Source organism: Bacillus rossius, chromosome 13, assembly GCF_032445375.1.
Source record: "Bacillus rossius redtenbacheri isolate Brsri chromosome 13, Brsri_v3, whole genome shotgun sequence".
Lineage (NCBI taxonomy): Eukaryota > Metazoa > Arthropoda > Insecta > Phasmatodea > Bacillidae > Bacillus > Bacillus rossius.
This window is the reverse complement of record NC_086340.1, coordinates 6,990,892-7,015,265: the sequence shown is the minus strand read 5'-3', so window position 1 is coordinate 7,015,265 and position 24,374 is coordinate 6,990,892. Positions and strand designations below refer to the sequence as shown.

The 24,374-nt window shown below is 37.7% G+C and overlaps 1 protein-coding gene across 2 annotated transcripts in view; it reads left to right on the top strand.

Moving 5' to 3' along the window:
- The first annotated feature begins 245 nt into the window (after positions 1–245).
- Positions 246–24,374, top strand: part of LOC134538155 (protein tramtrack, beta isoform) — a 35,960-nt gene continuing 11,831 nt past the window's right edge. Inside the window, exons 1-6 of one of the 2 annotated variants that reach the window (XM_063379204.1) lie at positions 246–450; positions 3,777–4,024; positions 5,154–5,294; positions 7,573–7,810; positions 11,060–11,235; positions 14,351–14,450. In XM_063379204.1, the coding sequence (XP_063235274.1) occupies positions 3,854–4,024; positions 5,154–5,294; positions 7,573–7,810; positions 11,060–11,235; positions 14,351–14,450 (826 nt within the window). In that variant the 5' untranslated portion in view covers positions 246–450; positions 3,777–3,853. The remainder of the gene's footprint in view (positions 451–3,776; positions 4,025–5,153; positions 5,295–7,572; positions 7,811–11,059; positions 11,236–14,350; positions 14,451–24,374) is intronic. The other variant, XM_063379205.1, reaches the window with a different exon arrangement.

Here is a 24,374-nt window from a genome sequence, read left to right as displayed (position 1 = left end):
TTAGCGGGGTTTAATACTGGCGGGTGCAGGCCGGGCTTTATGGCCTTCGGAGGGACGACGAAAAAATATAATTTTTTTAGATGTCTATTAAAAATAAATATTCTCTCATATTTGAAACAGAAATGATTTTATGTATATATAATTACAAAATAATTTAAATATTGTTTAAACTTATTTATAGCATTGTTGTAACGTTTTCGAAAAAATTACCTAATTATTAGGTCTGTTTCGGAAAGTAACCTGTTGTTTTGATTTTTTTGACAGTTTAGTTTCCCAAGGTTATAGTTGAAGTTTTATGCATTTTACTTTGTTGTTATTGTAAATAATTTGTATTTACTATTTATTATCTTTACATATAAGGCTAGAAACGCGCTTATTAAATTTTACCGTGTTGTTTAGGTGTTAATGAATTATTTCCGTCAATCGCTGGTACAATAATGTGTTTTTCAGGTAGGTTTGTGATACGCGTTTAATGTACTTAACAATTCCCAAAGAAGGTTACAAACATTTTAAAGTTAGTTATTCCTTTTGGTTTAGAATAGTAAATGTCACTGCGATTATGTTGCTAGGGATAAGGACAATCATACAATTTGTTAATATACTATTTATGCTAATAGTTAACTTGAGGATTTAAATTTATTTTATGATAATGTATAATTATTTTATTTTACAATATTAGGTTAGCTGCGGCAGCTTAGTCCATTAGTTGCCCGCTGCAATTTGTAAACGTTTTACACAGTATCTGACATCTAATATTCGTTCATGTAACTTCTTAAGTTTTTGCAATAAAAGTTCTTTATTACCTTTAGATGTTAATTCTGATGGCATGATCCTCTGTACATTGATTCTGTGATTTATTTTGTACGTTGAAAGATTCTGGCCAAACAAGTACTTGAATATTACGATATAAATTTTGTCATGTATTGTGAATTTTTTTTAAAATTTAACATAGTCATAATTCATTGTTGCATCACATTTTTTTATTTCCAGGATCTTTCGGCATACTAAAGTATTGTGTACCACAGGATTAATGTATTAAGTATCATGTAATCAGGATTAAGGGATAATCATTTATATATGTTATGGAAAATATTACAGATACTACACCAAGATAAATTGATTATGTAGTTTTAAAATAATCTAAATGTATTTGTTTAAAAATAAATTTTGTGACTATAAAATATATGTAGACTATTTCTTAAAATATTAGAAAATAACTACAAATGTATATATGTATTCTATTATTTAAAAAATGATAACATGTGAGGCAAAATTTTGGTTATGTAAATTTTTTTTAGAGTTGAGGCTTTCTGCAAAAAAAAAAAGAAGTAAAAATCATGAAAAGATGGATATTTTAGAGTATGTCTAATTATTCTTGATGATTCTGTAAAACAGTAGTGTGATATTGCAAAAAGTTTATAACCTTATAAAGAGGTTAATTTTTAAATGCATTGTTGTATTCACTTAATAATTGCATCATGATTTTAACACACAATGATGATTATGTGATTGTCATTTGTCTTGCGCCAACAAGAAAATATTTGTTGCCAATAAATTGTATTGAGTGGTTAAAAATAAATGATTATTTTATTGAAATTAATAAATAGGGTGTGCTAATCATTAAGTGTTTATTAATTTGTTTATTTTGTTACAGATATTTATAATGTGTGTTATTTTAGTTGTTTTGAATATCTTTGTATTAATGTAGTTTATTTATTCAGAATGTAAATTTGTGTTATGGACATCAAAAATTTAAAATCTCAATGATTGGAGCTCAAAGGAATGTTATACTTTACAAAAAAATGTTTTCTTAATGTGTTTTGGCATAGTTTATTTTGCGAGGAGTATGGTTTTTTCCTTTGTTTCAATGCTTTTTAGACCACAATTTTCCTTCACTTCATTTATTCCTATTATTGGGTTTTTCACAATCCGTTATAATTTTGAAAAACAGTTTTTTGTTTTATGGAACAATCAAGGAACTTTAGGACCTTTTGAAATTACGATTTTATTTTGTTTAAATAAAATTTATTTTGAAAAATCTTTTTAGAAGTTACACCTTTTTCCTTCATAATAAATCTTAATTTAAGTCATTTGAGAAGGTTCTTAGGTAGCAGGGTTTTACTGTAGAAGTAACATTTTGGAATTACCTCTCACAGTCATTCCAATCACAAATAAATTACAGGGAAACTTGGAATTCTTAGGAAATCAAAAAGTTATCAGGTAATTTTTTTCTCGTGTCTCAATGTGTACCACCAGACTGCAGTGAAACACTCTATAGGGTTTCCTGCTGACAAAGGAAATTTGAAAAGCCAAGAATACTCATGGAATTGAAAAGATGTCTTCAAAACCTGGAAAACTCAAGGAAATAATATCAGTATCAGCAATTTTTCATACTATGCGGTAACTTAATGTCTTAAAACCGGTACCGTATGTGTTTTAATTATAAATTCTCAAGTTATTAATAATCCTTCAGCTGATTTTTTCTAACAACAATTAAATGTAATGGATACAAATAACTGTGTATTAAGTTAAGTAATCTGAAGCATAGTCAAATACCTATAAGTCTTACGATGATCATAGTCAGGAAAAATATTGTTTCAAAGATTGATCAAACACATCCATTTATTTTGTTTTTCGGACAGGCAGAGATAGTTAAGTAATGTTGATAATAACACTGCGTACTGTCTTTTTCGTAGTAAAATATGTTTGAGTAGATTCTGCATGTTATTTATTTATAAATATGTTTTGATAGTAAAGCTGGAGCCACAATGTCACGACACACTCAGTAGCCAATGAAATACAAGGTCACCGTGACGTCAACACGACAAAATACGCGCCCTGACGGTCCTCTAGAAGTAGATTCTATTTCCAATTGTGTCGTCCAGCAAGATGGGAAGCAAAACGGATACCTTTTTTTAAAATGTACAGAAAAAAAAAATTATTTTTAAAAGAAGATTAGGAATGATGAATGTGGAAATGCATTTTAATTCTGTGTTTCATTAAGTGCATCGTCTGATAATAACCATACCTCACTTAAAAAAAAAAAAAAATGTGACGGCAAGATGCCATCTTGGTTTCGACCGTTTTCTGTCCTAAAAATTTTGGCTCTTAAATTATGTGACCCACTGCTACTTATAGTTTCTCCTGTGAAATTGATATATATATATATATATATATATTTTTTTTTCAGAATGTATACATCAGTAATAATACTGTCACAACATACTATTTTATGGTCTCAGAAAATTACCAAATATTAAATTGAAAAAAGTTAAAATTATAATTACCAATCATATCGTGGGCTTAGTGGAAAATGTCGGCAAGTCCAATTTCTGGAAAAAAGACAGTTAGTTCACTTAACCAAGTTTTGCTCGCCTAGAACAGCGTTATAATGGACTTGCCTAAATAAAGCTAGAAGGAAAACGTCCACAATCATTCATTGTTAGGACTTCCAAACGTTTTCTTGGCGAAGATGTTTACCCTTACAACTTCAACTGTTAAATTAACTCATTTTCACAAAAAAAAAAGTGGACTTGCCAACTTTTTCCCACCAAGCCCCACGATATACAAAATAAGAATTTTAATGTTAACAAGCCGAATGGGCTAGGTGTTGGGAGGTGTCCATGCCTCTCAACCAACTCCTCACCGACGCCTCCAGGCCGCGATGAAATGGCGTATCTGTTTTCCTCACCATTTGCATCAGTTTGGCAGCAGTGAGTGCCGTTTGCTCTGCGCCGCAACCCCGGCACGAGACGGACGGTGTTGCTTTCCCGCAGGCTGTCTCGGTGACCTGGTGCGGTAGAGAGGGAGGGAGAGGAAGGGGCGTGGGGCGCGAGAGAGGGGGCCGGCCACCATGTCCTCGCAGCAGTTCTGCCTGCGCTGGAACAACCACCAGCCCAACTTGGTGTCGGTGCTGAAGAGCCTGCTGAACAGCGAGTCGCTGGTGGACGTGACCCTGGCGGCGGAGGGCAGACACCTACAGGCCCACAAGGTGGTCCTGTCCGCCTGCAGCTCGTACTTCCAGGTGACGGCCTGTCTCCCGTCCCTCGCCTGCGGGCATTCCACTCAGGGGCGCAATATACCTTTTTATAAAGAATCATCGATCCCCCCCTATCGAAGCGGGGTGGTCCGGGGGTCCTCCCCCCGGGAAAAATTTGTATTTCAATTCGGAAAATGGTGCTATTTAAGCAGTTTTATTATCTAAAAAATTGATTACACAGCACTTTCTTTGCCCCCGTTTGCCCCCACTTCAAGGTTTCAGAAGGGGAGGGGGGGAGGAAAATACCCTTGCCCCTTCCTTGTTGTTGCGCCCCTGAATGTAGGTCCGCAGAGGATCGCCCGATTTAATTATTCATCATTTTTCTTAAACATCCCCCCCCCCCCTTATCCCCATCCCATATTATCACAATTATTACACTTCTCCCCCCCCCCCCCCCATATTATCACACTTTGAATGCTAATGCCCGGCAAGCATTGCAATACCACAATCAATTTTTTCTTCTTCGTAATTTGTTTGAATTAGGCACACATGTACAAAGATTCTCACTATATCTCTCTCTAATTGTCTGTCCCACTATCTGTCTCTATTTATATCTCTCTATCTCCGTATTTCTCTTCTCTACACCTGCATCTAAGTATATATGTATAACTCTATACGTGTGTGTGTATAACAATTAAAAATATTAAAAATCTAGGTTTGTACCTATATATTTTTATCTATGTACCTGTCAATGGTGTGATTGTCACAAGATAGTATTTTATGGTCTCAGGTAATCAGCAAATATTAAATTGAAAAAAAATTAAAATGATCATTACCAATCATGTACAAAGTATGAATTATAATGTTAACAAGACAGGTAGCATCAATTTGGAAACACATTTTCCCTGTGTTTACGCAGGTTTTACTTGGGCCCAACTTTAACTAGTTATAGTCTAGATCTACGATAGGGGAGTTAGTCATGGCAACAATTACTGCCTTTGCTGGCCAATCCCCGAACAGCATGGCTGAAATCCAGCGTGATTAGGCGTAAAGGCTTCGGCCTGAGACGCACTCGAAGTATTCCCTAGCCCAGAGACCCTTCCCGAACAAATACACTTAGTTTTAGTTAGGTCGCTGTCAAGCAAACGGGACGCTGTGTGTTTCTGCCCGCCAGACTCTGTTCACCATCAACCCGTGCCAGCACCCGATCGTCATCCTGAAGGACGTCAAGTACAATGACCTGAAGACCATGGTGGACTTTATGTACTTCGGAGAAGTGAACGTGTCCCAGGAGCAGCTACCGGCAGTTCTGAAGGTGCGCTAGCGTACAGCAGGACCCGTTTCTTTGGAGCGACATATTCACGCACTTTCACACTCTCAGATCAAACATTAGGAATATAACCCATGCTTGACTTGTTTAGTTGTTTCTTAAATGGCTCATACATTACAAAGTATTAAAGTACTTATTTTGACGTGATGTCTAATAAAACGATGAACGCCGGCTGCACGCACAAAAAAGTGTCCTGTTGCGCACATTGTCCCGTTACGCTCATTGTACGCTTGCGCCGCATCTATCTCTCTTCCACTCGATTGGAACAACCATCGATTTGACTTTTTCGAGGCACATTAAACTTGAAACACTCCCATTCGTTTCCTACTTTTCCTATCATCGTACTATCCTTAACAGAATAACACAAATTGGAAGAAGTTAAATAGCAAACATGTATAAATGTTATAGTTAAAATAATCTCTTCGTTAAAGTAATAAACACATTTGAATTAATGAGTGCAAATAAAAGTAAATTTATCAATTAAATTGTAGATTTCATTTCACTCCTTCTTTGTATCAATACAAAATAGTGATATTTCAATAAAAATGATTCAATTTTATTTATAAAAGTATGCAATCATTTCATCAATGTTTTTTTATGACATCACGTTAAACTATTGTCCGTAAACCGACTTTACAGACAACTAATTTTTTATTCTTTTGTTAAACTAAACTTTAAATTATGAAGTGTCTGAATTTTAAGCCATGGTTTGTTAGATTAGAATGCTTCAAGATTGTGCAGTTTTATCTCGTGTGTTTGATAGTATATCTAGTCTTGGTCTAATTCAGTGCAATAAAACCCACCCATCTTAAAATATTTTTAGATCTTTGCCTAACCAATTTATCTCATTGTTTAGTAACTCAATTTGATGTGCTTGTTAAAGAAGATCCATATCATCAGGCTTTAAACATCAGTATCATATTAGACAGTTTTACGAACATTAATAATATATCTTCTATGTTCAGAAATTATAAAGTTGTTAATTCAATCAAAAAACATGACGTAAAAATTTTATAACTCTTCTGATGTTAATAATCTTGTTGGACCAACTAACTAACTGTATATCTGATAAAATTAGTACTTTTATTCCACTATCTCTAATAAAATCCTGTAAATATCCTCATTTGGTTTTCTATTGAATTAATACAAACATCAAAATCTAAGAAACATTTTCACAAACTATACAAAAGAAATAACAATAAGTAATATTACACAACATTTTCTCATTTTGGAAATTAGTTACAAATCTAATTAATCGTACCAATTCAGTGAACTCACTTGAACTAAATAACAATATAATAACAGCAAATCCAAAAAAATTTTGGCTTTACATAAAAATAATGAAAGATGAATATTATGAACATTACTCACTAAACATTAATGGTGATATATCTAATGCTCCAATTGTGCTATTGACTGTTTTTGATCAGTATTTCTCTAGTGTTTAAGTTTCTTCTTCTGACATGTGTCTATAGGGTTAATACCTGTTCCTACAATTTCTGAAATACTAGTGTGGACTGCCTCGCAGATGGTTGATGGTTGATATCGCGAGTGTGGACTGCCTTGCAGATGGTTGATGGTTGATGTCGGGAGTGTGGGCTGCCTTGCTGATGGTCGATGGTTGATGTCGGGAGTGTGTACTGCCTTGCAGATATTTGATGGTTGATGTCGAGAGTGTGGACTACTTTGCAGATGGTTGATGTCGAGAGTGTGGACTACTTTGCAGATGGTTGATGTCGAGAGTGTGGACTGCCTTGCAGATAGTCGATGGTTGATGTCGGGAGTGTGGGCTGCCTTGCTGATGGTCGATGGTTGATGTCGGGAGTGTGGACTGCCTTGCAGATATTTGATGGTTGATGTCGAGAGTGTGGACTACTTTGCAGATGGTTGATGTCGAGAGTGTGGACTACTTTGCAGATGGTTGATGTCGAGAGTGTGGACTGCCTTGCAGATATTTGATGGTTGATATCAAGAGTGTGGGCTCCTTGCAGATGTTTGATGTTGAGAATGTGGGCTCCTTGCAGATGGTTGATGGTTGATGTCGAGAGTGTGGACTACTTTGCAGATGGTTGATGTCGAGAGTGTGGACTGCCTTGCAGATGGTCGATGGTTGATGTTGGGAGTGTGGACTGACTTGCAGATGGTTGATGGTTGATGTCAGGAGTGTGGGCTGCCTTGTAGATGGTTGCCAGTTGATGTCGAGAGTGTGGGCTCCCTTGCAGATGGTTGATGGTTGATGTGGGGAGTGTGGGCTGCCTTGCAGACGGCGGAGATGCTGAAGGTGAAGGGGCTGGCGGACATGCCCGAGCAGAGCCTCGGGGGCTCCATGCAGGTCTCCAAGTCCCTGAGCGTGTCCTCGGACAGGGCGGAGCTGTTCGCGTCGGGGGAGATGAACTGGTCGTCGTCGGAGCTGCCCCGCCGCAGCGCGTCTCCCGTGTCCCCGTCCACGCGCCGGAAGAGGCTCCGCAAGTCGTCCACCGGCTCGGGCTCCGGCTCCACGGGTAGGGGCTCGTGTTCCACCAGAGACTTTCAATATATATACTGTATAGAAGTCGCCAGCCCAGGTTAACATTTCTAATACGGTTTTGAGGTAGTTGGTTAATTCACCGCCGCAATCGCCACCATCTCTAGGGCATCGACTTGTGGTGGTCCCTAGCGGACAAGTGTCGAACTCTTCAAACACCCCTTCCCCACCCTCCCTCAGACATGCGTTGTCCTCCACCCACCCTCTACCCCACCTCTCATCCCTACAGTTTTGTGACGCACAAACTCCCGTTGAACGACCTCGAGCTGCAGTGAATGTTGGGTGGGGGGGTGGGGGGTGCGGGGGAATGACAGCGGGCGACAGCGCTGCGCTCTAACGTGTAAATAACAACCTAAGACGATACAGGGCGTTACGGCAGCGCATTGCAGCGGTGAAGTTCCCAAGCTGCTCATCATACGCTCCTGAAAAACGTAGAGTAAATCCTATCCACTCGCGACTTCTATACAGTATAAGCCAGTGACGAGTCATGGGAGTTGGAATCGGTCTGCCCACATGAAAAATATATTTAAGGAAAATTTAGTGTTAACTTAAAGTACAGATTATCATTAGTTTTTATTCTACATAACTAAGAACATTTAGCAAAATTCAGAAATAAAATTAAACTACAAGTCCACGATTGTAAAGTACATATTTCAACAAGGAGGGACAAATAATGGGACTTGGAATTGGTCTGCCCACATTAAAAAAAAATTTAAGGAATATTTAGTGTTAGCTTAAAGTACAGATAATCATTAGTTTTATTCTACATAACTAAGAACATTTAGCAAAATTCAGAAATAAAATTAAAATACAAGTTCATGATTGGAAAGTATTTAAACAAGGAAACTGAGTACGGGTGGCAAATGGAATCTGGGCTTGAAGGTTTTTTGTGCTGGATCAATCAACACTAGTCACAGTGAGCAGCCTTTTAGTCACAGGGAGCCCGGGTCCCCTGAGATCTACTTTCTTGAGTGGTTTAGCATTGTATGATGGTAGAAAAGTATTTTTATTATTTTTGTATGCATACAGCTAACGGGCTCCTGTTTGATGCCACTTGATGGCCAAGATTAACAGCCGGATTATACCCGGAAAAATCAATTGGCACCCGGTTACAGAATGTGAAGATACCAACAAGATGGTTTACATTTGTTTACATTTCAGTAAAAAAAAAAAATACTTTCATAATAAAAGCTGTATCCGAATACCTAGGGATGCGTCCATAGCACACATATCCGTACATCCCTCAGCAAATGCAGCCACATTGTAGAGGACACATTTCTAATGGATGGACAGTATCCGAATACTTTTGCTGCTAGCACCGCCTGTTGGCAGTTGGTTGAACTAATGTGCACGCAGCCATTTTGAGTAGTTGTGTCTACGAATATTCAGCAAAACGTAAATACCAATGACCAATTAAAAAAAAAAAAAAAATTAATGTAGCGTGACTGTTATGAACGTAAGCTATCAAAATAAAAATTTTGTTATGAATCTCAAAATCAAATAAAAAATACTTATAATGAGAATTACATACCCTTCTGAGTTTTTCACTTTTCAGTAAATATTATTAAGGTTTTTTATTTGACTAGGTATATTTGAGTTATCACTGATGCTTATAATGTTTTTAACAAATATCATGCCAAAATTCTACAAAGCAAATAAAACACGATTCTGAAGATAATGGTTGTAGGGACGTATTAGTGGATGCGAGTGTCGCATCCCTAGAAATCTCGAATTTAGTGGACTCATGCAGGGATGCGTTGTGAGAATTCGTAAGCAACAAAAAAGATGGCCGCGTCCTAACATGATGCACTTCTAGTGAATCCTGTAGCTAAGGTTTTTTTAAAATGAGATTTCACAGTAAACATTATAAATATAATCACATACATTAAATCTTAAAAAAAAAATGAACGTAATGATAAGTTTACCTGAAAATGGAGATCTTAGCTAGGTCTTTGGTTTGTTACTACATTTATTTTTCTTTAGCATGCTATTGATAATTATTTGTGTGACAACAAAGTGGTGTTTTCGTTTAACCTTGATCACTGATTTGTCAGAGACATAATTTTCGGACATTGTACGGACGTAGTCATGCAAAAAGGAACCAACCCACAATTGTGTTATATTTTATTTGAAAATAAATTAAAATAGTACAAGGTTGATCGTACCGTTGTTGCTATTATTATATCAGTATTTATACTAGACCATTAAAATTATACCCACATTATGTTATCAATACAAGAATTACAATATTTATAATTAACTTTTAACTTAAAAATACTCAGAATGGGTTTCATGTGGGTTGGTTCCTTTTTGCATGACTACTACGTCCATATATCAGGAGGTCCTGTCACCTCGAGCTTCTCAGCGTAACCGTGTATATTATTTTGATTCAATATTGTAAAATATAGTGTACTAGAGTGCAGTTTCTATTGTATTGTTTAACCATGTAGGCAATTTGTTAAATACCAAAATGTCAGTACCTGAAAAAAAAAATATTTTATTAAAATTTGTTTGATTTGAGTTAGATAGATATTTACGCAAAAGACAACTGTTAAAATTTTTTTTTACTTGAATCAGCTTTTCAAATAAGGCATCTATGCGTTCTCCACAGAAAGATGATGATCTAGAATGTCAAATTTCAGCACTTAAGTCTTGCCGAAGTGCAAAAGTTTTGGGACATCAACCTTGGCAGAATATACCTGGATCACCTCTGTGCTGTCCACAGCCATGCACAGGGGCGCAACAACTAAATTTTCAAAGGGGGGGCATACCTTTTTATAAAGAATCATCGATCCCCTGGGAAAATTTGTATTTCAAGGTGGAAAATGGTGCTATTTAAGCAGTGTTATTATCTAAAAATTGATTACACAGCACTTTATTTGCCCCCGTTTGCCCCCACTTCAAAGTTTCAGAGGGGGGGCAAAATACCCTTGCTCCCCCTGTTGTTGCACCCCTGGCCATGCACACACTGCGCCATTTAAATTTTGCACAGCTTTATCATGGACATCTGAAACCATTCTACAAAAGTTAAATTAAAATTTAAATTTGAAGATTTTCGGGCTGGAACCAAAACTGCGAAACGCGCGATGCAAGTCGGGTCTGAATCGGGAGGTGTCCCGTCGCCTCGAGCGTCTCAGCGTAGCCGTGTGGACGGCGGAGAACCGCGAGAGTGGGGCCAGGGCCCCGTGCTGGAAAGGGGCGTGCACGCGCGTTGCCGTGTGCGCAGAGCGAACGTCGGAGGACGCGCCCTCTGAGGTGCTCCTGATCCCGTCGCCGGCGGTGGTGAAGCCGGAGGCAGCCCCCGGCGCGCTCGGGAACAGCGCGCAGGGCGCCAGCACCGACTCGGAGCCCCGGGAGGGCTCCCAGGACAGCGTGGAGGACGACCCGGACCCCCTCGTCATGGTGGGTCCTTGCCCCGCAGTCCCGTCGACTATTCCTCCTTGTCTATGTTGCGTGACAGAAACAACCTTGGGCAAAATATCGCACCCTGAGAGTACAAGACTATCGTGACTCAAAAATCAGTGCAATACTATCACAACTGGGATGCCGTAGTCTCGCGCATATTCTCATATAATGTTTTCCGGAGTGCAACACTACATCATTTGCCACAAGTCCCTTTAAAAGTAAGTATAATATTGCGATAGTCGTGCAGTGCCTAGATAATGATATTTTCCTGCTAATGGTAACAATATCTCGAAAACTCAATTTTTTTGAGTTACGATAGTCTTGTACTCGGGTTGTGATATGTACTGCCACCATAAAAAAAAAAAAGAAATACTGAATTGCACATCCAACACTTGTACTTAAAGATTTTTTTTCATCCTAAATTACTTTGCTTCTATAATTCTGTGTTTTTCCACATTATTTTAAATAAATTTATAATATCTCTTAGAATGCTAGGACTCGCAAAAAAATTTGCTTTCAAGGTAATAAAAAACCCATTAAATAAGACATGTTTGGTAGAAAAAAGACGATAAAATAATATGGTTAAAAGTTTAAAAATTTGTCTGTGTCAGCAAATGCAGGCTACCGATAACCTTAAAATTTTGTGTAATGCAATTGAAACAAATAATTTGTATGTTGGTACTGAATTGTAAAATTATAACACCATTTTGATCCTTCGTATTGGTAGAATTTAAAATACCTACGGAAATATTCATTGTCCCTGTGATCATTGAATGTCAGAAATGGTCACAAATTATTACAGTAAGTCCTTGGTTTACGTCGGGGTTACGTTCCTGAAAACCGTGACGTAAATAGAAACGACGCAAAATGAGCCATGTTTCATGCCACCGGCCGACCACGGCCCAAGGTCGGCCGGAAGCGCTGGCATACAGACGTGACAACGGGCAATTTTATCAGCAAATTACAAGCGACAGCGTGGGAAACAAGTCCAACTAGTACTTCTCAGTTTTATAGAATGGTTATTTAACCAGCTGCTTTATTACCTTTATTGATTGAAGTATAAAAACAGATATATAGTCGTTTGGAAGACATCTTATGAAGAAAAAATCATAAATTGCAGTGAGCTGATACTGTAGGCCTACTACAAACGCATTTAATCACGATAAAGTTAACAACGGCACATTTAAAACTCCGGCCAACTCAATGATATCATAGCGACTGAAGTGTAGAGCTGTAGCAAACCGTATGTATTCGTTACTTTTTTTTTTTTTTATATTAATGTGGCCTACAGCTTTTTGCCAACAGCCAAAGGGTCATCATTTTCAGTGTGAATCTCAATTTCAACTCGTTTTCAAATATCAGAATATGTATGGTACACCCATGCCTTACCCGTGACTCGAACCCAGGACCCCTCGCACCTTAAGCCGGTGTGCATCCGACTACGCTACGGAGGTCGGCCCGTATTCGTTACTGAGTAACGGGTGCGGCATCTAGTAACGAGTAACGAAACGTTACACACGAATGCATTTCGTTACTCGCATTTTTCGTATGTTTTACGCATGCGCGCGCTTATTCGTTACAAAGAACGATGTTTGTTTATTAAGAAAATTATAATTTGGAAATTCGTCGTCCAAGTTTTTTACTGTTTATTAAAGGTATTGTGTGTGTAGACAAAGTTTGAGATTGGAACAGAAACAACGTAAGAAAGTATTTTTTACAAATTATAAATATGTATGTTTTTGTTTTATTATTATCGCGTATTTTCACGTTTTTTGTTCTTATCTTAAAAGAGATATTATAATAAAGCTGCTCTAATGAGATTTTATTGTTTCTTGGTTAACAAAAGCTGTTAATTATCAAATACTTTTAATTGTTTATATTCGATTTATTATTATTTACGCGACGTCATACTGCACGCGTACGAAATACGACTCGATTCGTTGCTGTTACATAACATAGCATGTTATGCGGTATCAGAAGTAACGAGTAACGATACGAAAGTAACGAGTAGTAATTGTTATAGTAACGAATACATACGGGTACACTTTTTTTAGTTACTTTTACACCTCTACTGAAGTGCCAAGGAGTTGGACGAAAAGGGGTAGGAGAAAATGCTGTGTCGTTGCGGGAAGTAGATAACACTTCTACGTGCGAGATACGTGTGTGGCCGAGCGGGCGGGCTGGTAGTATTGCATCACCGCGCGGAGAGCAGCGGAGAGCAGGAAGCGTCCCTCATGATGTATGATAAGATAAGGCGGTGAACGTGTAGCTTACGCTACATAGCATAAATTAACTACCGAAGGAAACAAAGAATTATAAACGAATTATATACGGTGTTTTGGTTAAAATAAAGATTTACGGTCATTGTAAACGACGTTATTGTGAATTGGCGACAACTTAAATTGAAACATGAGTACTCAAACATTAGCGACGTTAATCCGAAACGACGTAAATCGGTACGACGTAAATAGAGGGCTTACTGTATTTATTTCATGGGAGCAACTATAACTGCTATAATTATTATGCCAGTTGACATCAATAAGTGGCCAAAGTTTGCCTCTGTGTGATACGGGAACTGTACTGCAAGCTTAGGCTTTATTTTTGAAAAAAAAAAAACAAAAGATCGCAGATTGATGAAATTATATTACTGTGAATGCAAGTTCAGTTTAAACACTTTCTTTTGTGGTAGTCTTCCTATGGTGAGAGAGAACGAAGTGAGTCAGTTTTGTTTAAGGGAGTTAGCTTGAAGCTAGATATTATCAAGGCAACCGAAGTTTTTTGCAACATATTGATAAATCTTTTTTTACGCGATAACGTCTTATAAATCGATGAACGCCGGCCGCTCGCACAAAAAAAGCATGACTCGTCGTCACGTTCCGCCCGAGCCGAGCGTGCAAGAACCGGCCGACAACCGTTAAAAAGTATGCAATTTTTCATCAATGTTTTCTTACGACGTTATCAACGTAAAATTATCGTCCGTGAACCTACTTTACAGGCAGACCTCTTTTTTTTGTCTTTAAGAAAGTATTGTGTCGATCTTTGGGAAGAAGAATGGGCGGCGGTCTGGTTTGCTGTGCTCCTCCAGTATCCGTGGCCGTGGTTTCTCGTGCAGATGTCGCAGGACTGCAGTGTCGAGGCGAGGATGGCGGACCCCGGCGGAGTCCCAGTGCCGTCCTACATGGGAGCCCAGCACCAGCAGCTGTCCGCCCAAGGTAACTACTGCGTGTCCGAGGGATGCATGCGGTACGAGATCCACAAGGCGGGTTACCTTGGGCTTTCCAAAGGGTTGACTTGATGTAAGCTTTTGGACATACGCCATTGCTTAGCAAGATCGATCATTTTCTTTTTCCAACTTCCTCGGAGAAATATGCATACCGGGTCCATACCGGGGCAGTTGATGTTATCTTTGAAAGATTTGTGCAATGGCGTATGTCTAAAAGCTTACATCAAGTCGTTGTGCACTCCCATTGCACAAATCTTTCAAAGATAATTCCAAAGGGTTGTGGGCGGGGTGGTTTAGGGGCGGTGGATGTTTACGCCCTTAATTCTCCTCGGCACGCGTGCGTGGCGAGGCCGCTTTCTTCTCGCTCCAGTACGTCTGTCATTACTTTCTCGGGGTTCCATCCCCCTGTGGGGAACATCTGGGAAACAAGGACGACTCGGGGAATCGAAAAAAAAAGTGTCTTCAAAAAACCTAGAAAGCGCAGGGAATTTGTTAATATGCAACTACGAAACAGTATCAGTAATTTGACATGCTATGCAGTATTTTAATGCAGTAAAACTAGTGATGGGTCACTTACCAATCTTTTCAAATCCGAATCTCAAATTCAAACCGGGTAGCACTTGTAAAATTTGTTGGGTGCTGAAAAATTGTTTGTTAAATTCCAAATCATTACCCTCATTTTGGCAAGAATAACAATGATTTTCTTGCAAAAATAAAAAAAAAGTTTGAAAATAAATTTTTTTTTGATTTATCAAAATGTTAACCAAAGTTGCAGATGCCATTTGCCTAATTACAAAGACACATTTCCACATCAAGGACAAAATGGTTTCATACAAAAATAAAAATTTTTTCTTGTAAACAGATTGCGAAATGTTCAATGTCACTTTAATTTGAAACATGAAATAAACAAAAAATAATTACCCTGTGTACACAGTTGAACTAATGGCACAAATTGAGAACGCCATTGCTCTGGAAAAGGGGGGTGGGAAGCACACCCAAAGCCTCACAGAAGACCAACGCTGCTGTCTGTGATCGAAAAAATTTCTAGTTTCAAAAAATTGGAAAAATTTTTGAACAGCGTGCCTTGGACCACATATGTAAAATTGTCTCCAAACTGTCTAGTATATTATTACGTAATTACTTAATGAGCTACGGATCAAAATGACTGACTGTAGCAACATCGGATCGGCACAAAATTCTACAACAATAATAATAATAATAATAATAATAATAATTATAATTATGATGATGATAATTTTTTTACACTTTGATTACTATTCACTAAACTAAACAGGAAAATTTTGCACTCACTAAAGCAAGCTTGTGTGTGTGTGCATCTAGTCACTTAAATGTATGTAGAATATTTTTACGTATGATAAATAAATAAATTTAAAAAACTTTAGAAATATTACATAAGTTTTTATAAAGTTTAAAGTTACAAAGAGCAATTAATTTAACCCCTTAACATATTAACCCGAGTATATTCGTTTTTTTACATTTGGCACGTAATTATTAACCCGAGTTTACTCGTTCGACTAACAAAAACGTGCGTCTGATTATATTATTTCGAGTTTTCTCGAATGAGTTACATGAGCTCTCGCTAGATGTCGTGGTAGGTATTTTCAGCCTTTGAAACAGACTTCCAGTAGTTTTATGTTACCCACTAGATGTCAGGGCAGATTCGATCCATCACGGTACCCTACTTACACGCGTTCGCCGTTTGTGTTTGAAAAATTGTACATTAGATGTCTCTAATAGTACTATTATGAATTTATGATGTTCCCGCCAATGTTTATATATTTTAGCTGAGGTGTCAACATTACTGTAATGTGAATAATAGAAATTGTTCAAAATGAGTGATTCCGACAGTGAAGGAAGCGACGTGAGTGATCTTGATAAATTGGGATCTGATAGTAGCGACAATTATAATGACATTTCAAGCTCAGAAGAATCAGGTAGTGAAGAGATATCTGGCAGAATGTGGTGTGAGATAAACTGTAGTTTGCCAACTATCTCTCCTCCAAGATACCCATTTACAGGTAAACCAGGCGTCAATGTAAATGTAAATGTTGACGATAATTTTCTTCGTTATTTTCTCTTATTTTTTGATAATGATTTGGCTGAACTCATAGCTACAGAAACGAACCGTTTTGCATCACAGTACATTCAAACACATCCTCAAACAAAATGGAAACCAACAAACAAAGAGGAAATCTATGTTTTTCTTGCACTAGTTGTGGCTCAAAGCATAGTCAAAAAACCTACATATCAAATGTACTGGGCTAAGAACCCAATATTTGACACACCATTTTTTAGGAAAACCATGCCATTTCGCAGATTTGTTCAGCTGAAACAGTTTCTTCATTTTGTGGATAATGAGTCATATGATGCAGCCACCCATCCAAACCCTAAACTGAACAAAATATGGCCTATATATATATTCATTTGCAAAATAAATTTTCTGAACTTTACACTCCAGAAAAAGATGTCACAGTAGATGAAAGCCTTATGTTATATAAAGGGCGTCTAGGTTGGAAACAGTACTTACCTCTCAAAAGGGCGCGGTTCGGAATAAAGTCATTCATGTTATGTGAATCGTCAAGTGGATATGTATATTCCTTCGTAATTTACACCGGACGAGGAACCAATTTTGATGATGAATACAAAGGCTTGCCAATGTCGTCACAAGTAGTTATGTCATTAGTGAAACCTCTTCTTGGGAAAGGTTATTGTGTCATTACTGACAATTTTTATACCTCACCACAGCTATCAGATATGTTGCTATCACATCGAACCGATTCTTATGGGACTGTGAAAACGACAAGAAAAGAAATGCCACCAGAATTGCGGAAACAAAAATTGCCGAAAGGCAGTGTCATTGCTTTCCAAAGAGGTAAACTATTGGCATTGAAGTGGATGGACAAAAAACCAGTCACAATGTTGTCTACAATCCACAATTCTGAAATGAAAAGTGTTACAATCTATGGACAACAGCACATAAAACCACAAGTTGTGTTAGATTACAACAGTACAATGGGAGGTGTGGACATTGTTGACCAGCGCACAACAGACTATGCAGTACCCAGGAAGAGGGGGAAAAAATACTATAAGAAGATTTTTTTCCATTTAGTGGACCTAGCAATATGGAATTCATTTTTGTTATATTCAAAGTTGGGAGGGAAGCAGTCACATTTGGAGTACAGAGAGGCTGTTATCAAAAATTTGATTGAACAGTTTCACAAGCCAACAATGTCGCCAGGACGAGGTAGGCCTGGAAAATCAACGAATCCACTGAGAATGACTGAACGTCACTTTCCAGCTACGATCCCGCCAACTGACAAAAAAAGCAATCCTACACGCCAGTGTGCAATGTGCAGCAGGGTGACAGATGCACGGGGGAAAAAAATACGGCGTGAAACACGGTACATGTGTGAAGACTGTGGTGTGCCACTGTGTGTAGTGCCGTGCTTCAGAGTTTATCATACAACAGCAGACATTTAGGCAGAAATTAGTTAGGCTTACAGTCAGAGTGAAATGCATTCAAGAATAACTTCACAAATGTCAATACAGACTCGTGACATTATTCAGCTACTGTATTCAAATAAAAATTCTTCTATTTATTGTGCTGTGAAAAAAACTGAATGTCTCACATAAACACTTTGTTTTTTGTAAAGAATGACATCCTTGACATTACAATGATTTTTTTTTGTATTTGTGAATGTTCAGCTATTGCAATTAGTGTATACTGTACAAACCTTGTGAGGTAAATTTTTATACGAAGATCTATTCGGACTGACAACATTTACATATCATATGTACATATTTTGTTTTTCATGTTATTCAGGCAATTTTATAAAAGTAGATGTAATTTTGTAAAAGAAATATGGTATGTTGCAAAAGTTATTTCACTGGTTTCTATGTAAGCTTATACTATATCTGGCTAATGTTATAAATATTTTTAGTAATCTTAGTGAATATTAGCACTGACGAGTATACACGGGTTAGGAAACCAGTGTCCATTCAAAATGACATGATGGTGTGATAAATGTGAAATTTTAATGTATTTTGTGTGGTATGTCCATTTGCATATTGAATAGGTAAAATATATTGCTGCACAAATGTGATTTTCAGATAACTACTTTTGAGAAATAATTCTAACCATGCTGAACATTACTAATGTTGTTATAATAACTTCCAATTTGTGTTAAATGTTTTTATCTAAATATTTATCTATTTAATTATATTCCATAAATATTTATAATGTATTTACATATATTTCAGCAATGACGAGTATACTCGGGTTAGTAAAACAGTGTGCATTAAAAATTACATAATTTTGTAAAAAATGTAAAAACGTATGTTTTACATGTGGTACGTTTATTTGCATATTAAAAACAATAGATTACTGCAAAAAAACCAATTTTAAAAAATGGTTTTTTTAGACACATATATCTAGCCATAATATATATGTTAAGGGGTTAAATACAAGATAAAGTATAACATTGTTTCAGAAAAAAATCTATATATAAAAAAGACAAAAATTAATATTTATAGGAAAAGTAGAAGTACATAAACAACTGACCTAACAAGGCACAATTTACAAATACACAAATGTCCCTTCACAAAAATACTTAGCTGGAAACTTCCCCGTCTAGCTTGCTTTCATTGGCAACTGCCGGTACTTGTTCATCTGTTGGGGCTTTATTGTGAATAATCCCTTCCTATTGGCACAAATTATGTTAAACAGAAAAAAATTTTTTTTTTATGATTCTTCGTAGAAAAGTCATTCCCACAAGTTTGGTTTCTTTCTCTCTCTAACACTTGTGGTTGTGCCTCTCTCTCTCTCTCTCTCTCTCTCTCTCTCTCTCTCTCTCTCTCTCGCTCATACACTGGTGTGATTCTGTCTGTGGGCTTGTGCCACAGTCTCACACTCGTCACGGCAAAGGAAGTAGATTACAACTAACACTGCTACCAAACTACGTTCGTACGCTAACAATAATTACACATTGAAGTAAAAAGTTATTCCATGAAAAATTAAAAAAAAAAGAAAATTACACTAACATAATATTAGCTGCGTATAACCTTAAAACAAATGTAACAATTGTTTAGTTAGACTAGCTCACCTTGATCTTGAATAGTTTTATAATTCTCAAATAATACTCAAGTGGTTGGTAAGATCTATAAAGAAAAAAGAGGCAACATTATATATACCGTATTTACCCGAAAATAATGCGCCTCTGAACATAATGCGACCCCAAACTTTTTGATTACAAGTATACGAAAAAAAGACTATGGATTGCAAATTACAATTTGGGTACATAGCATTTGAAAATTATTTAAATTATTGGATTGATTCCATAATTACTGGACCCTTTATAGCTACTTTTGTCAATAGAGTGATTTACGTGGTCTTTTTTAAAATCGCAAGCCACAGTTAGAAAAAAAAATTGTGTTTTGTGACTAGTTCAAAAGGGGCGGCTGTTCAGAAAGCAAGGAAGGTGGTGATATACGGTGGTCATCTGGGAGGGGGAGGAGGGGTGGGTGGGTAGGGGGGAGGGGTGCCTCCCCCAGAAACCAGTGAAGAGAAGCAGAAGGAACCCAGTGACTAACTCCATTTGCCCTCTCCTTCATCCTGCATCTCTCATATGTCACATCCGAGCAGAAGTCCAGCAAGCCCCGGACTAAAGTGGCATAAGTGTTAGTTTACAGGCAGAGCATGTAGTTCCTCAACTAAGCTGTTCCCGGTGGCAAGATACAAGTTTGTGATTATCCTGCGACCCTCACTTTTAATTTCCGCAGTTTTGGTGAAAATCATAGCATTATATCTGGGTAAATATGGTAAATAATAAAGAGTAGGGTGAAGGTTATGCTAAGCTGCAAAATGCTTTAAAATGCAAAGAATCCATACATTGAAAAGTGTTTAATCCAGCAGATAGTCTAATGTTAATAAATTTTTAATGGGTACTGAAATGACATGAAATATAACCCACTGGAAAACAGAAATCGCTGTACTGAAATGAAAACAGGAAGTGTTGATAAACTTTGAGCGAAATAAAAATTCAGGCAGCATCAAGGTCAACAGCCTAAATCTAACCAAAAAAAAGCTGATTGTGAGCGGCTCATTGCAGTTAAAAGATAATTAACTTGGTGTTGAGCATAAGCAAGTTAAAGAGTATGTGTTTTCTTAAATCTCGCTTCGCAACACAAACACAATACTTTTACCACTAGCACCTAACAAGATCAACACTCTTGTGAGGGCCAGGAGCGTACGCAGAATTTAATTAGTAGGGGTTGTAAGTGGTGGAGGATAGAACCACTTTGCCCGTGATTTGTTACATGCGAGGGCGTAGAAATGCTTAAACTTAATTCACTACATTGTGAGCACCGTTGTTTAGCCATCATTATCGACCTTACTTGGAAGTATTTTCTCTCTTCTTATAGTCAGGGACCGGAAAAATTCGCTAGTTCAAGACCTGTAGGATGAACTCCATAGTTCTACGTACACTAGGTCAAATGTCACCCACTCATTGGCTGCTGTCTTGTGAGACGTTTCAGCGTAGCAGCTTGTGATTCGATAAAGCTTTGGTTGGGTGTTTCTCATTGGCCCAAAGTGAGTTGTGAACCAATAGCAGAGGCAGCACTGAGGTATAACGATTTGTATTTTAGCCTATCGCGAATTTTTCCGGTCTCTACTTATAGTTGATTTACTAAATCTTGCTCCCTGCACCTGAACCGCAGAGCGTGCTCAATACTCTTGCCACATCCGTGTCTCGCGACGCCACAGACCTTTTCAGTCGAGACCGGGACGGGCGCCCGCGGAGACTGTGATGATGCCCCCCAGAGGGGAATGTTCCAAGTCGAGTGACCGCAGCACACAACTTGGCCCGGACTGAGAAGCTACAACCCCAACTGAAAATACTTCAGAACATTTTGCCACGTGACATTATTCTTTTATCCTCCAATACTCGTGTTGTTTGCTCGTCGCGAGCGTGCACCCTTAATCCGAGACGAGCTCCCTGGCGGGGGCGGGAAGACGCTTAACATCGGAGTGTCCGGGTTCCGACCCCTGTCGGGCCGTTACGACTCCCCGCCAGCAGCTAGCTCGTCCTACCCAGGCAGGGACGCAGGAGGGCGGGGCAGAGCTCGGGTTCCTTTGACGAGACTGAAACTGGGGACCGCGACCAGGCAACTCCACCGGGTGCGGTAGTTCCCGGTGTGTCGCATCCTCTGAGGCATCTGCGACCGGCGGCCAGCGACGGTGCGGAGCGACCAATCACACTGCTCCCGAGAGCAGCTTGGTTGCGGTCTCATCAACAAGTGGACCTGTATCCGTGTGTGTCATTATTATTTATTTTCAAAATGGCACCATATCATTAATCAAAAGACCAACATTACCAACAATTCTAATAGTCTAACCTCTCTCAGATCTTTAGCTATAAGAAGTGAGCTATTAGATGCCCTTTTTATCTATAACTGTTATACTAATAAAATAAAATGCAATTATATTCTAGAAAATACTGGGATTAAAGTACCCACCTATAACAGTCGACAGACACCTTTATTATTCTCCTTAGGCAAAACAAATTATATATTATACAGAATTATATCAGATTTTAATAAACATGGTTGCTATGTGTCTCTATCAAAAAATAATTTAAATATAAAACAATTTTTCTTATCTTAATTTAAATTTAATATGTTCAAGGTTAATGATGCTACCATATTTAATTTTTTTATAAACAGGTTCTTGATTATCTTTATTGTTGTTATATAATTATGAAACTTGTTATTGTTTATCTGTTAGTTGCCTGCTGTGTTGTCTTGTGTATGTGTTACTATAGTATTGTCCTCAATGTTATTCATTTTGTTTCATGTGGTTGTTTTGTCTATGTAATTTTTTATGTTTATAGTGCCTACCACCCATGGCCTTATGCCGTCGGTAGGCATGTAACAAATTGATAAATAAATATATAAAAATATTTTTTAATGCATCAACAGAGTAATTGACGAAACAAAACTATATCAATTATAACCTTAACTCGATTAATTTTGATATATTTTCATAATTTTTTATATCCTTACTTCGAACAGTAACAATACTATAGTTTATTGATTGTAATTTTACTCTTGGTACATTAATTACATATTATCTGAGTGTCAGAGCCAGCTTTTCGTCTGATATTATCGGGTATGGAATACAGTTGATTCAGTTTTTTTTTCAAAACATAGTTTAACCGTGGCGCAAAGAGATGGAATAATTTCCTAAACTTCGTGTCATCTTTCATCAAATGCCTGTTTACGAGCGTGGAAAAGAAACCTTCATCAGCATGTTGCCTGTACATAACACTAGCGTCGATGTTCATTCTTTCGTAAAACTGGACAACATTGTCGAGCACATAACGTCGTCATCGTTTTTATCAAGTCATTGTTCGTGCTGTTTCGAAAGGAAACGCACTGGAAATGCAGACGAATGGTGGTAGTCAGTTGTTTCAGGGGAAATTATCTGCCCCAGCGACCGGCACCTGGCGACAGCAATCGCGATCACGATCGCGATTGCCAGTCGCATCAAAGGAACCCATCTTAACAGCTCAAAATTTCAGTAGGCAAGTGCTGCCCTGAAGATGGCGACAAATTAGGGGATAATTTTTTTCAATCCAGACGCGACTTCTGTCCAAGACACCAGATAAAATGTCACGTATGGTTAATTTCTAACAAGCGCAGATAAGTACATTGTAGTAATTAACTGTAAAAAAGAATTATTTACAATTCTAAACACATAATACGAGTTATTAAACTATAATACTATTGTGCTGGAAATTTACCGTACAATAATGGAATCTCTCTTACATTTGTGTAAGAAAAATTGCACAAGAAATGTTCTACGTTTGTATGGTTAATTTCCCATACAATTATGTAGGCACTTAATTGTAATTAGTACTTGTTTAGGATATTACTTAATGTAGCTTCTGATTCTGTAGCAGGTATCTACAGGTCACAAAAGGGCGTTAAAATAAAAAAAAAGTATGGTGTTGAAAGTTATGAAACTTCAATTTCTAACAGGCTCCTGCTAACTTGCATTTTGTTTTTTGATGCCTCACCTCATTTTGTAGTTGCACATTAAACATGAATATTTGGAGACTTCCACTTACGTCATATGGAAATTCTCCCTGAATACGTTTTGGATGTGCAGTATGTTTCTGCGAATAATAGATCTATTATATATTACATTTAATTGTGTTTTATTTTGCTTGTATGTATAAAAAAATTAACTCTGTAATATAAAAATGGTTCTAGAAAATATTATTTAAAGGACCTGAAATTGTTTCAACAGGTATTTGTGGACATACTGTGTAGTTTCATCCAATTCAACCAATTGATTGTATTATTTATAGCGAACAAACAGCAAGTAAAATAATTTAGAATGTAAAAAATGTTGTTTGGCGTGCTTAAAATTTAGAAACTACTGTTGTAAGGAAGGTTATTCTTATTTCACTACTCTAATCTTACCTTTATTAGAATTGAATGGTGTTTTATTTTTTTCCCCAACACAAAAGATAATTTAAGGTTATAAGTGGTACATATTTTTTCCAGATTCGCCTATTGGAATGAATGCACATTTAAATCGGTACACTTCCAGTGTGATATTTTATTAGTATTTGCTGTTTATACGATGGTTTTGAAACAAGTGTGCACCAAGTGTGCGAACTTGTGGATTCCGTCGGCAGGCACAGGTTTGTCGTAGCAGCTGCAAGTTGGTGTTTGGTTAGAGGAGCGTTGATAACGGGATCGACGGGACCCGTTCGTCCGCGCGTGCAGACACGGCCAGGCCTCCTTCCTCTCCCAGTCCCACGGCACACGGGCACGTCTCAGTGGCACGGCGTTGGCTGGTCCGAGTCGCTGGCGTGAGCGACCG